Below are 14,422 nucleotides of genomic sequence, written 5' to 3' on the forward strand. Positions count from 1 at the left end.
AACTCTGCACTGCTTCCCAGGGTCCAAATGAGACAGTATTTCCATGTACTTTTTTTTTAAATATAAATTTATTTATTTATTTTTGGCTGCGTTGGGTCTTCGTTGCTGCACACGGGCTTTCTCTAGTTGTGGTGAGCGGGGGCTACTCTGTTGTGGTGTGCAGATTTCTCATTGTGGTGGCTTCTCTTGTTGCGGAGCACGGGCTCTAGGTGCGTGGGCTTCAGTAGTTGTGGCACACGGGCTCAGTAGTTGTGGCTCGTGGGCTCTGGAGTGCAGGCTCAGTAGCTCTGGCGCACGGGCTTAGTTGCTCCGCAGTATGTGGGATCTTCCCGGACCAGGGATCGAACCCCTGTCCCCTTTCATTGGCAGGTGGATTCTTAACCACTGTGCCACCAAGGAAGTCCCTCCATGTACTTTTTCAAGAGAAGCTTTATATAGCTAGATTACCACTGGCCATGCACTGTCCCTGTGGTAGTTAACTTTCTTCCTAGTATTTCTAGGGTCAGTCCTAATTTGTAGAAGAATTGGTTGTAGCGTCAGCATTCTGTTATTATCCTTTCATTATTGAAAAGGACGCTAATAATTTGTTAGCAAATATATCATGTACTGTTCTAAGCCCTTCATGTGTATTACTTCATTTTGCCCAACTATGCTGTAGTAAGATAGAGATAATAGCAACCGAAGCCCAGAGAAGTGAAATAATCTACCCAAGGTCAAATAGTGAATTGCACAGTCGGGATTTGAGTGGAGTCGGCTCAGTACCTGTGCTGTTCAGTGTCACGCTGCTCCAGCTCCTGTACATTTCAAGGGTCTGTTGCAACCTTTCAACAAAGAGAGGCTCACTGATGACATTTGAAAGCAAACCTCATCATGGAACTAACCCATGTTACCCAGACCCTTGGATTTCTCAGCTTTGTACTCAATCCAGCTTTTAATAGTAGCATTTTCTAGGGTAACTCTAAAAATGAGGGCTTTAGACATAAAGACTGCATATTATTTGATTCTGTTTATATGAAATGTCCAGAATGGGCAAATCTATAGAGATAGAAAGCAAATATGTGATAGGGGCCGGGGGAATGGGGAGTGATAAGTGACTACTAATGGGTATGGGGTTTTTTGGGGGAAGTGATGAAAATGTTCTAAAACCGATTGTGGTGATAGTTGTACAATTCTGCAGATATACTTAAAACTGTTCAATTGTTCACTTGAAAGGGGTGTGTTACATAGTATGTGAGTTATAGCTCAATCAGATAGTTAAAAATAAGGGGAAAAGGAGGACTTCTCTCTGTTATATTTAGTTCATGTTATTTATTTTTTTAAAAATATTTATTTATTTGGCTGCGCCAGGTTTTAGTTGCGGTGTGCGGGATCTTTAATTGCAGCATGCGAACTCTTAGTTGTGGCATGCGGGCTGTAGTTCCCTGACCAGGGATTGAACCCAGGCCTCCTGTATTGGGAGCACGGAGTCCTAGCCACTGGACCACCAGGGAAGTCCCTATTTAGTTCATTTTAAATTGAAGTTTTTAAATGAGGATTGATGAAAACAGGAAGACTCATCTTTCTTTTATGGTTTATAAACAGGACCGTGAAGACTGAGTCGATTATGTAACCCAGCATTTGAAATGTCTTATGTTGACTTGACAGTAAAAATTTAACATGTGTTTGAAGACATTGACTTATATGATAAAAATGTTTTAAATATTATAGCATCTGATTACTAAAAGTAATTTTATATCCGTTCCTGATGAAAATCCCCCAAATATGTAATATTGTTTAGGCAATAGAATAATTTCAGGGCAGAAACATCTGACTTGCTCTCTCCAGTCCATCTCATCCATTCTGCTGTCTCAGAGAATAATGGGTTATTTGACTGGATTTGAATTTACTATTAGAGAGGTTTTTTTAAAGGCTATATTGTCTGAACTATTTTGTCTGCATTTAATTTATTCTAGAGTTATTCATTAATCTTTTTTTAAAGTTATTTCTAATTTTAGGTCGTGCTACCTCTTAATAGTTTCAGGTCTTTTAAGTTTAGTATTCCTTTCTATAAAGAAGTATTTTATTTTGCCCTAAGTGTTCATGTTTAAGCCTCTGCAGTAGTTTCCTAGTTCCAGTGTTCTGGGATTTGGTGAACTGATATACAAGCTCAGAGCGTCATCATGTTTCACAGTAGTATGTGTTTTGTACATAATCAGTCATTCGTTCATCAAATAGTTATGAGTGTCATCGTGTGCCAGGAGATAGGCGTGACCCAAATGGAACCCCAGCCTTGCCCTTGGAGAGCTGAGCTCTGGTGGAGGAAGCCTGGCGGTGCTAATCTTGTAAGATTGTTCTCACCTGGCCATCTTGCTGCCTCTTCGTCCTGATGGGTACCCTCATCTGCATCTTTTGTCACCTCTCAGGCCTTACTTAAGGACATTGAACAGCAGTGCACAGCTATCAAATCACTAGGTTTTGTGCCAAGGGGTGGTGATGTTCTCCATGCCGTATTTTGTTAGTGAGTGGTTGGTCTTTTAATGAGCCTGGCAAAAATGATCCTATAAATATCCACAATCCCCTTGCTGAATTGCATATGGTTTAACCACCAGTGACTTCATATGTATCTCTCGGTGTCATTAACTTTGATAAATAAAATAACCAAAGCACTACTTAGTTTCCTGTTGTTGCTATCATCTTCAAAAGTCTAAATAAACCCCTGGGTTACCAAGGTATTGTATGTATTCCGAATATGATGGTTTCATTTATGTCTGAATTGTGATGAATATGCCTTATTTAAATGAAGTATATACTTTCCTTAGAAAATACTGATTAAATCAAATCTTCCTAATTTGATTTCCATCAAATCCATACGACTTTAACTTGCCTTAATTTAGAGAAAACAGAATTATTAAAGGGGAAAGGAGTGTGAGTTCAGCAGTCTCCCCTTTTTATCACTCTTCCTGGCTGCCTCTTAACTGTCTTTAAAAATTAAGAAATGTGGAAATTTGAAGCCTGTTGCACAATTAGTAAACATTAAGTTTTCTCCCATGACAGTTTGAAGGCTAGGAATAAAAATTCCGGGAACATGTGTGGTGTCTTCTGCTGAGCTTCCCCTTCTCTGTTCCTCCACGGTTCCCTGCATCTTCATCGGAGCTCTTTCCCATGAGCTGTGTTGTGGTTGATCCTTCATGTGTCTCATTCCCACTGGAGACTACGAGGGAAATAGGGCCTGTCGAGCGTACTCCTGTTTGTTCTCAATTGCAATATGTTTGAAATTGCATACAATTCCATTGATATTGAATGTTGTCTTTCTTGGTAGAGTTTCCAGTATGGCCTCTGCACCGACTTCTAAATATAATTCACACTCCTTGGAGAATGAGTCTATTAAGAGGGTAAGTTGAGTTTTCAGATTTATCTGTACCTCTTTCTCTCATTTCTCCTTTCGTATTTGAATATTAGGTGCTCATTCTGGGTTTCTTGAATGATTAATTTCATTATTTATTCACATAATGTAAATTCTGTGATACATGTGGTTTTATTAACCCACCTTGTTCAGTAAAAGACTGATTACCTTATGTGTGTTCAGTGAGTTTTGTTTGTAAATCCTTTCACATAACTTCATTTTTGAGAACCTCTGACTTCTGAACTACTTCCAGTGTTACATTTAAGATACTAGGCAATCTCTTGCCCCTGAAATCTTTCTGAAGGAGAGATTGGAAGCCAGGGCCCGCTGAACAGGCTGTTAACACCTTCCTAAATATTGGTGTTATTTTCTCATTATGAGGATAAAAGAGTTATAGGACCAAAACAAATACAACATTAACAGAAAATGGTTCCAAGTGTCAAGGAGAAATTGTGTAATTAGAGGGAGATATTTGAACAACTATTGGAAAGAAGGAATTTTAAATAAGCTTTATTCATGGCCCTTTAAGGCTTTTGATACATATTACCGATTATCCACCAGAGAGGTTCATTTACACATCCACAAGCAGTGTAGAGAGATACCCAAGCAATCAGAAGGGAGCCAACTAGTGTCTTTTAATTTGTATTTCCCTGAGTACTAACAAGGGTACCTTTTTTTGGTTTGTTTTTTTTAAAGGTGTGTTTCTTGTCCATTTGTAATTGTTTTGTGAAGTGGCTGTCTATGTCCTTTGCCTATTTGTGTTTTGGGGTGTTTGGGGTATCCTTTTCTGTTGATTTATAAGCGTTCTTTATAAATTATGACGATCAACTCTTTATAATATATATTATTCTTTATAATACATATAATAATAACATATAAGACTTTTTCCTAGTTTACTGTTAGCCTTTTAATTATATTTATGTGTTTGGATTTTGAAATACAGAGGTTTAAATTTTTATGTGACCACATCATCAGTCTTTTCTTACATTTTCTGCTTTTGGTGTCATGTTTGTAAGGACCTTTTCATCCCCAAATTATAAAAGTCTTTATTGTATTTTAGTGTTGTTATGGTACAAGGATCAGTTCTAAACACAAGAGTAACTTCAAGAAGGTAATTGTAAGTCTTTGTGTAACGTTACTCTACTGTGAAAGTACATCTTCTGTTAATCCCATGTTTTCCTGTGTTAATAGACATTTGTTTCCCGTATGTTGTGGCTGAATTACGCTTTCTTCTCCTGACCCAGAACTGTGGCATTTAAAGGCTGTATGAATATTAAATTTGCTCATTATACTTGTTTTTAGTTTGAGGCAGTGTTAACGGAGGACGATAATTTCTTTCCAGTCTTATTGTTTATATAAAACGTGTGGTTTTTGCTCCTCATTGAAGAAGGCATTCCTGGCTGGGAACAGTTTGCCTTACCCTCCAATTTATAAAATGCTTGGCTTACAAGCACTAGAACATATTGAAAATTAGCTGGGAATTTTCATTTTGTACCTGAATAAAAAGACTAAAACCATTAAAAATCCAGCAGAGCCCCCTCTCTGACAGCTTATCTCTCACCTAAATACACAGGCCACATTTCTCTCGTTTCAGAATACTTTACATTTGCATAGCCCTTGGTAATTCTCAGAAGTGTGCTTGTGCAGTTTGTTTCACTTAATATTCACGAAAACTCCTTTGAGGCAAGGATTACTAGCTTCATACATGAAATAATTGCAGCGTGACTTTGGAAAACAACTAGAAAAAAATGAATGAAAAACAGCAATGAAAAAACCTTTTGCCCAAACAGATGTTAGTGATGTGCCTGGCACTGATCCGCTGGGGCAGCTGAATAGATTGAAAGACTCCTTTCCCAGGCATCCAAGTCACATGGCAAATGAGCCTCTCAGAACTCACCTTCACTTTTAGTGGCTAATACTTTGCCTGCCTGGCAGAGCGGCTGCGGTGATTGAATGAGGACCATGCATGTGGAGCCAGGAGGCCTAGAGACGTAGTAAAGTCACATGAAGAATTTGTGTGTAGATGGTTCCCAAGGCCCTTGTAGGCTCAAAAGTTCAATGACAGGCCACCCCGTCCTCTTATATAGTCACCTACATGAAGAAAGATCTTAATAAAATAGGAAACCCAGTGTGTAGTAACTTATTTTCTGGTGTCGTGAGAAGGTGCTATAATTACTGTTGCTCAGTTAAGGCCCCATTGAAATCAAGTTTTCATTCCTTCTCTCAACAAAATAAGACTAAATATTTAATATGAAAAAAAAGCTGCCACAGTATATGTATATCTATAGAATACACTTAATATTTACTTTTTATCACTTTCCTGAACACTGTTAACTATAAAGTGCTTGGAAGGGGTGTTTAATTAATATCATTGAAAAGTGTGCTAATGTTATTTACAGACTGAACATTAACACAGCTAATGAATGTTGAATGCTAAGTTGTATTTTTTAGTCGTTTTTTTTTTTTGCGGTACGCAAAAAAAACAGTGCCTCTCACTGTTGTGGCCTCTCCCGCTGTGGAGCACAGGCTCCAGACGCGCAGGCTCAGCGGCCATGGCTCACGGGCCCAGCTGCTCCGCGGCATGTGGGATCCTCCCGGACCGGGGCACAAACCCGTGTCCCCTGCATCGGCAGGCGGACTCTCAACCACTGCGCCACCAGGAAAGCCCTTTTTAGTCGTTTTGATTTTCTGTGCCAATTTTCTATAATGGTCACTATTTCTCTAATTTTTTTCTTTGAAAATGATATTTCTGTTTGGTTGCTTAAAATCCTGTGCACATGTAATGTCATTACTCCTGATGGCACCATTTTGTTTCCAGACTTCTAGGGATGGAGTTAATCGGGACATCGGCGAGGCTCTTCCTCGACTTCCCGGAGAAACCCGCATCACTGGTAAGGAGCCTGTGAAGTTGGGATTTTCGTACATTGATGAGAGGTCCAGCAGGGTCAGGTGGCTTCAATCCCACGGACTCTTTCGAAGTTACATTTCTTGATCAAAGAGTTCTCTCAAGAGCTTCATGCTCTCCAGGATAGTGATATTTTTTTCTCTGTACCAAAGACAGAATTATTTTGGAAAAAAAAAGTGGATTAGCTCTTGAAAGTCTCTTATTGGAGCTGTAAGCTCTTATGGTTTGAGGTGATAAGAACAAAATGGTATTAAGGTTTTCCAGTCTATGATGTATGCTTTAAAATGCCTCAACTTAGAGGCTTAAAGTCCAAGTATTCTCTTCTTTGAAATATAGGAGACCACAGCGGTTTAAAATATCTTTCATTTGCCAGATAGCCGAAGTTAGTTATGTTGATGTAACATTCTGATCGTTGGCTTATTTTCTTCATTATAAATTCATATTATGAGGGAGGTATCTACCTTGGAAAGACTAGATCGTTCTGGCTTAAGAATCCAGAAGCACCTGACAGCTTCTAAGCGAAGTGCTCCTGTTGTGGGCATTCACATTTTTTATTAGAGTCGACATCCCCCTCTCAGATTCCCATTTGGTGATGATACAGTTACCATGGTTTCAGAGAACCTTTCGTTTTATTTACTAAGATCTGGGTTGTTTAGCTTAAATGGCCAAAAGCATGGTGCTAATCAGATTAAGGTCATAGACGTGGTACCTGTGTGAATGAGTTAGCCACGTACCATGAGAAAGTATTCCATGTCCACGGACTTGCGCACGTGATCCTAGTCTTGAAAAGGAAACCAGTGGCGTGTGTCCATCCCAATTTCTGGATAAGAACAAAGAGGATAGCTTACTTTTGATGGTCTTCATATATAAAGTTTTGGTGCTCTGTATCAGTGCCAGAACCTTCACTGAGGTAGTAACTGACTGAATGAGCATGAAGTAGCCTTACTGGGTATTCTTCATTTAGCAACTGAGGAGAAAGGGATTTCAAAATTACTATGAATAAATAAATAGATAAATAAACAAATGTCATTAACACATTCAAGGACATCCTTGAAAGATAAGACACAGATATATTTTATTATAACAACTCAACTCTCCTGATTTAGTTTCTCCTTATGTTTGATTCTACCAAAGATGTACTAATTTCTTGGCCATCTGTTTCATCTCACTTAATATGTGAAATGAATCTAGCTCCACTCTTCTCTGGCCTATTAAAAGAGAAAGAATAGACTAAACATTTCTACTGCTGACATTCATTTATTAAAAGCATCATGATGTTTTGTATGATTAGAGGTTTGGCAGACCTCAAAGCCGAACTGGTGGTGAGTCCGTGAGACTGTCCTACATGAATTGCCATCCTCTGGTTGAAGTCTGCAGTTCACGAGTTACCTTGACAACCACCTGAGGGTAGCAGCGTCGGTACCCTCTTTCACTTCTGCTCTCCAGCTGTTATCACCTTGTCCCTAGGTAGTGGCAGCCCCATTCGACCTAGCATGGTAATGTAGAAGCATTGCCAGTGCTTGCTTTAGACCTTTTCAGTGACTTTTTTTTTAATTGTAGTTATTCTTAGCCAAATAGTTTATATTAAATTAGTGCCATTTGTTGTGTATCTTGGTATATATTTCCATTATTTTAGGGTACTTTTTTTATCTTAATAGACAAAGAAGTTATTTACATATGTCCTTTCAATGGCCCCATTAAGGGAAGAGTTTACATCACAAATTATCGTCTTTATTTAAGAAGTTTGGAAATGGTAAGTAGAATCTAAGACCATAAAGATGACCCTAACTGTTAAAGATAATGCTAAACTGTTTCTCTTCTACCTTGCAAGATTGACTGTGGATCACATTAACATGGGGGTATATTTGCTTCTCAACTCTTAATTTTTGGCTTATGCAAAGCTCATTTAACACTAACACCTGTATATGTAGGAATAGAGTGCATTAAAATAAGTTTTGTCCTTGATAATCTGGGGAAGGGGAGTTTTGTAACTGTACCCATTTGCTAGTTTGGAGAAGTTAGTTAGGTGTAGAACAGTGGTTCTTTACCAGAAGCACCGATGAGAACCACTTGGCGGCGCTTAGCAGCCACTACAGATGCCATGATGTACTGCATCCGAATGTTCAGGCTTGTGGTCCAGGCACAGTGGTCATTTTTTAAAACATCACAGATGAGGATGCTGATCTGTGTGAATCTGATGTGAATCCCTTGTTAAGGCCCACTGCTCTAGAACTTTCCAAGTGTTCAATTACAGAACACCAGGTAGCAGTTTAGAACTAGAATGACTATGGTGTGGCCTAGTGCCACTCTACCTTCTCATTCCACGGCCATAAGATGTTTGCCATGGTATTTCAAGGAATGTTCCATCGATGGAACAATGTGATGGAGACGAGATGCTCCAGAAGGGAAAGATTGAATGAACAGCTGCTGAGGCTGTCCCAGAAGGGCCTGTGGTGGATGTGGTGGGTTGCCGTTGCCCAGGCCAGCCTGAAGGGGCAGCTGTATTTTGATGGGCTGGATCGAGGAGGGATAAATAGGTCCGGGGCACATGGAAGAGGAGCCCAACATCAGCTTAAACGCAGGAGATGTTGAGAGTGTTGGGGGAATCTAGCTTTTGTTTTACTGCTTTTACCTCAGAATTTCTTCAGGACAGTTCTAATCTAGATTAGTTTGCACCTTTTGATTTTTAAAAAATTACGTTCATCTTTGTGTCCAAATTCTGAAAAATGCTGTTTATTACTCTTATTGCCTTAGCTGTGGGAGCCCACTTCTGTAGTGTTCCTAGACCCCCATGGGCCTGAGATTGGGCATTTTATTTATGTGACTCTCTTCAGGCTTCTAAGCAAGACTGGAGCTGAACAAATGTTTTAGTTTTCCAGAATATGAAAGAAGATTCTGGAAATTAACAGAGCAGTGAGCTGGATGTCAACCCTTAGCAACAGTTGGCAACAATTGTAGAATTTATCATTTGAACAGATGATTATGTACCCAGGAAAGAAAGAAACCCATTGGGAGTATTATTGACAGACTGTGTAACTGGTAACAAGCCTTTAACTTGGAAGGGGGTTAAAGGGAAGGGGAAGGGGTTTGAAGTAGTCTTAATCGGCTAAGATATTATAGTGAAACTGCTAATGTAAAATTTAGCGTAGATAACAGTTACTTCATAAAAACCAGTTGTATTGGTGAAAGATGGAAGAGGTCTGTCCTTACAGGGGCTCAAGCTTATTTGATCCAGTAATTGGATGGGATTGGTTAAAAAGTTAACATACCTGTAGGCTGAACTAACAAAAGTATAATATAACATTATATAATATTATACTATATTGTACTATACAATACAATATGGCCAACCAAAGTGAGACTCATTCTGTACAGCTTCCAAGTGTCAAATTGGGACACACTGAGAGATTTTATGCTAATATATGCGAGAATCATCAAAAATCAAATTAGAGCAAGTTGTTGACCAGCCACACATGCCCGGTTCCATTTCATGCTGTCACTGGTGATGAACTGGGGAAATTATTTAAACTGTGGTGTCGTGACAAGATTGTGTCTGTTCTGTGATCTCAACTGTGGAAACCAAACAAAAACTATCTGTCGAAAAGAAACCAGAAAGAAATACACCAAAAGGTTTAGTACTTGCAATTGTTGCACAGTGGAATTACATATGCTTTTGTTTTCCTCCTCCCACTTGGCGTGAGCATACATTACTTTTGTAATTGGGCGACACTTGGCCAACTTTATTTATTTCGTTTTCATACAGCACTCCAGAGGCCAGGGATTAGCGCAGAGTGGGTGAATAAAATGTCCATTTGACACTGACTGCTAATCTTTTTCTTCTTCTACCAAGTTTTACATAAATATTTTGACCAATTGGCCACATCGTTTAGTCCAAGTTTAAAAACAACCAGTTTATGGCAGAAAACATCATATAAAGCAAGCCATTTGGGTGGTTATGCAGAAGCCTCAAAACACAGTCATCACAGTGTATCTCAAAGTCCTAAATAAGAACATTAATTGTGGATTCTGCTGCAAAATGCGAATGTTTCTCATGTGTTTGACAAAGAGCCGCCATCTCACTGGCCTTTTGAAGCGGACACCTGTGTGGTTCAGGTATGTAAACACTGCAGTGGGAGCACGGCCTGCCTTGGGAGTCAGCTGTCCTGTTTCGTCAGGTGTCAAGGGCAGCTTCCCTGCCCCTGATGTTCCGGGCAGTAGACGCACCATGGTCTTTGGACTGTCACGCGGCCTTCTTCCCCTGGGCGTCCTTTGGGGCCTCCCCCCTCCACTCTGAAAACTCTTGTTGGATCCCCATTGCCCACAGCATAAAATCCACTCTCCTTCATGTGGCAGAAAAATCCTTCTGACTTCCCTTGCCTCAACTCACACCGCCTCTCCCCGTGCTGTTGTCCAGCTGCACAAAGCCCCGGCCCTCTTCCCAGCACCTGAGGCCCTTCTGGGCTGTTTTCACTGTGCCTGGAAGCCCTCTCGTCCCTCAGAACCCACCTCAAAAATCGTGTCCTCCCTGGAGGCTTCCGCCGAAGGCCTCACTCCTTCTCTGTATTTGTGTCCCCATGTTCACACTTATTGCTGGGAAACTTCCCCTGCCCACCGGCTCTAAAGGTTCCCAACCCCTCCCCCTCCTCCATTCCCCCTTTCATGTTTGTTTGTTTCTCCTGAGCACTTGCCACTGCCTCCTATTTTGTATATTTCACTGCTTTGCCTCGTTCCGTCCATCCGAGGCCGGGGATGCTTTGTGTCTGTTCGCCGCCGAGCCGTGAGGCCTAGGATGGAGCGTGGTGCATGGCAGGGAAGGAATTCAGCCGTATTTATTTGTCACACTCTCTGGCCTTCACTAGTGGCGAGACCTGGTGGTCCCGGACACCACCGTTGCGTTTGGCGTTGAGAAATCCCATAGCCGCCTTTTGACCTTGAGGGGTTTGGCTTGCGTTCGATCTCGTGACTCCAGTGGGGCTATTTAGGCCTGTAATACTCTGTCATCTGTGGACTCCCCGGGGGCAAGACCACTTCCAGTTTCCCTCGCAGGAATACTTCGGGCCCAGGCGCTGTGGTGGGTGAGAAAGACAGATTGACCCTTTGTTCATTCATGCGGCCGTATCCTTATCCCAGAAACACTCACTGAGCGCCCGGGTGAGTCTGCCACGGTGCCGCGTGCGCGACACAGAGACGAGCATGTGTGGTGTCGTGTGGCAAAGCCCACGGCGGGTGCATCGTTCCATGAGGTTACAAGGGAGAGGCGGGTTAACTCTTCACTGAGTCACAGAATGCCTTGTAGAGGAGGTGATGTTCTAACCAAGTCTCGAAGATCGGGGACCGTTTCCTGGACAGGAGGGTGGGAGGGAGGAGGCTCCACAGGGCGCTTTTGCACGTTGCGTGTCTAGGGCTACGGAGGGACCCTGTATACTGTGGCAGTGGCCAAGGGATGTGCTGGAGCGGGAGTGTGGAGGGGAAGGGAGGAGACGAAGCTGGAAGCCTCGCCAGCCTCTAGCATGTCATCAGTCACCATTCAGCAGTGTGTGTGTCACGTGGGGAAGGACACATGCGTTGCAGGAAGGGAGGTTGGGTCGCAGCGTGTGTGACAGATTGGGGGAGGGGGAGACTGGAGGCAAGGAGACCACCCAGGAAGTGATCTCCGTTTTCCAGGCAAGCAGGTCCTAATCCAGCCCACGTTGCAGTAGAAAGGAGGGAACAGCCGTGAGCCAGGCAGGAGGATCTGGGTGGTATTTGGAGTTGGGAGTCCAAGGGAAGACTCAAGTCGACAGTGATCCCTGTGGTTTTGGGCTTGAGTGGTTGCAGCTGCTCCCATTCGTGGAAATAGACATCACAGGAGAAGGAGTGGGTTGGAGCTGAGCCCCCGGGAGACAAGTCTGAATGTGCAGACTTACAGCTGCATGAGTGCGAAGTGGAAATGGCTCAGGAGCCATTGGAAACACGAGTCTGAAGGCACTGAAGTGATGAGCGTGCGGGTGTCCGTAACAGCCAGGTCTAGCCACAGGGTTACCTGAGGGGACCAAATGACCAACAGAGATGCGGCTGCGGAGGGAGCCTCGGGGGGCCTGGCTCTCTGGGGCGGGGAGAGGAAGAAGCCGCAGTCAGAGCAGAGGACAGGCTTGTAAGACGAGGCTTTGGTGGAAGTGGGGAGAAGAGCGAAATCTCTAGAAGGAAGGGAGTAGACAAGGGAGTGAAATGTTGCAAGGTTCAGTGAGATAAAGAAGGAACAGAGGCCCCAGAGGGTGGCCAAGGGAGGCGGCTGGGAGCCCCGGCGAGAACAGAGGCTGTGCAGATGGCCCCTGTCTTGCTCTTGCTTCCACCCCCCTTCCACTCCCTGGTGGAAACTTCTGCAGCTCCCAGGCCCTCAGCACACTTCTCTCTATTCATTCTCCCCACGGCTTCCTCCACTTCCCGGCTGCACTCGCTTCTCTCCAGTTAGCACTGTGTGTCAGCAAAGCTCCTTAGGGCCTGCCGAGCTCTTGCCCACGCACTCAGCCCGGCTGACGGCAGCTGCCGGGCAAAGCAGCCACCGCCCGGCCCCTTCCCTAGTCCGCCCAGCCCGCTCCTGGTTTTCTAGCACCGACCTTTCTTCGAGCCCCAGCTTCTCCTTTCTCACTACCTGCTGGAGATCCCTTGACTTTCCACCTGGCATCCCAGGTGCACGGCTGAGCCAAAACTCTCCTGCTTTTTCTCCTTGCCACTTCCTTCTTTGGGTGTTCTTGCTTCTCTTGATGGTGCTACTCTTCTTCTAGTCACCGTGGAGTCACCTCCTCCCCCCTCCTCCATTCTCCTCTGCAGTCTTCATTGTCCCATCCCTGCCGGCATCTTCTCCCCACTGCGTTCTCTCTGGCTCCCACAGACATTCTTACAGACATTCTCCCCGCCCCCCACTTGGAAACTCTCAGTGGCTCCTTTCCTCCCTCATTTCAGATTCCTCAGTGTTCTTGGTCCTCTGCAGCTCAGCCCTGAGTCGCCTCCCCACCTCTCTTCTCTGTACACCCCGCATGCTGGCACAGGTACCCTACTCACTGTTCCCTAAACCGGCCCTCCGCTTCTCTGCCCTGGCTGTTTTCTCCACTAGAACTCATACATATTCATCCCCACCCATCTCTGCCATTCACACTCCCACTTTTAAAAACATTATTTTGGAGCTTCCCTGGTGGCGCAGTGGTTGAGAGTCCGCCTGCCGATGCAGGGGACACGGGTTCATGCCCCGGTCCGGGAAGATCCCACATGCCGCAGAGCGGCTGGGCCCGTGAGCCATGGCCGCTGAGCCTGCGCGTCCGGAGCCTGTGCTCTGCAACGGGAGAGGCCACAACAGTGAGAGGCCCGCGTACCACAAAAAAATAAAATAAAAACATTATTTTGAAATATTTAACATAGAAACTTTGTAAAGAATAACATAAACATCTGTGGATCTACCCCCCAGCTGAAGAAATCCTTTTCCCCCCTCCCCATCAGTGGTAGATACCATCTGAAAGTTCCTAGGTCTCACTCCCGGTCATTCCACAAACCCCTCTTTAAAAATAGGATGGAGTTCCAGAGATGCACAGATGAGCAGATGATAACCCTTAGGACTGCCAGGGGGATGAGCAGCGTGTCGTGTATACACTTTTCATTATCTGACCGTCGGAAACAGTATGTCCTTCCTGGATTAAATTCAAGGAGAAATTTGTCATTAGGGTTTCCTCTAAGAGATAGGACCATAGTGATTTCATTCTTTAGGCAGAGTATTACCTAAAGATTCTTGAATACCATCCAAGACCCTCTTTAAGGACAGAACACATGTTAACTTTTACTGGGTAAAGGTATTTCTGTGAGGGCCTAGCAGGCTGGGGTCTGTTGACTTTGCTTTTTGATGATTTACCAGTGCGGAGATGGGACTTGGAGAATCAAGGTGGATGATGGCCCTCGTATCTGCCTCTCAAATATCTGGTTCTGAAATGAGCATTGGGCAGGTGCGCGGTATCGTGCCACCCAAGAGCTGGGCATCTCACATGAGTGGCAGACCTGTATTGCCTCCCACTTTATTACAAGCATGAACAAAAAGGGTTCCTATAGTATTTTTCTTTTCAAAAAAAATACGCTGGAAACTTTTCAACATTGTCCTTTTTTAGTTCCTT

General features: G+C 43.5%; 1 protein-coding gene across 4 annotated transcripts in view; it reads left to right on the plus strand.

Moving 5' to 3' along the window:
- Positions 1-883: 883 nt before the first annotated feature.
- The window catches only part of MTM1 (myotubularin 1), a gene marked incomplete at both ends in the record, with an annotated part of 81,210 nt that continues 67,671 nt past the window's right edge, over positions 884-14,422 (plus strand). For 3 of the 4 annotated variants that reach the window (XM_079727515.1, XM_079727516.1, XM_079727517.1), the window contains 3 exons: positions 3,309-3,371; positions 6,201-6,273; positions 7,946-8,040. In XM_079727515.1, coding sequence (XP_079583641.1) covers positions 3,309-3,371; positions 6,201-6,273; positions 7,946-8,040 — 231 coding nt within the window. Of the gene's footprint in view, positions 916-3,298; positions 3,372-6,200; positions 6,274-7,945; positions 8,041-14,422 lie in introns of those variants that run through there. The other variant, XM_079727514.1, reaches the window with a different exon arrangement.

This window comes from Hyperoodon ampullatus (assembly GCF_949752795.1).
Source record: "Hyperoodon ampullatus genome assembly, chromosome: X".
NCBI lineage: Eukaryota > Metazoa > Chordata > Mammalia > Artiodactyla > Ziphiidae > Hyperoodon > Hyperoodon ampullatus.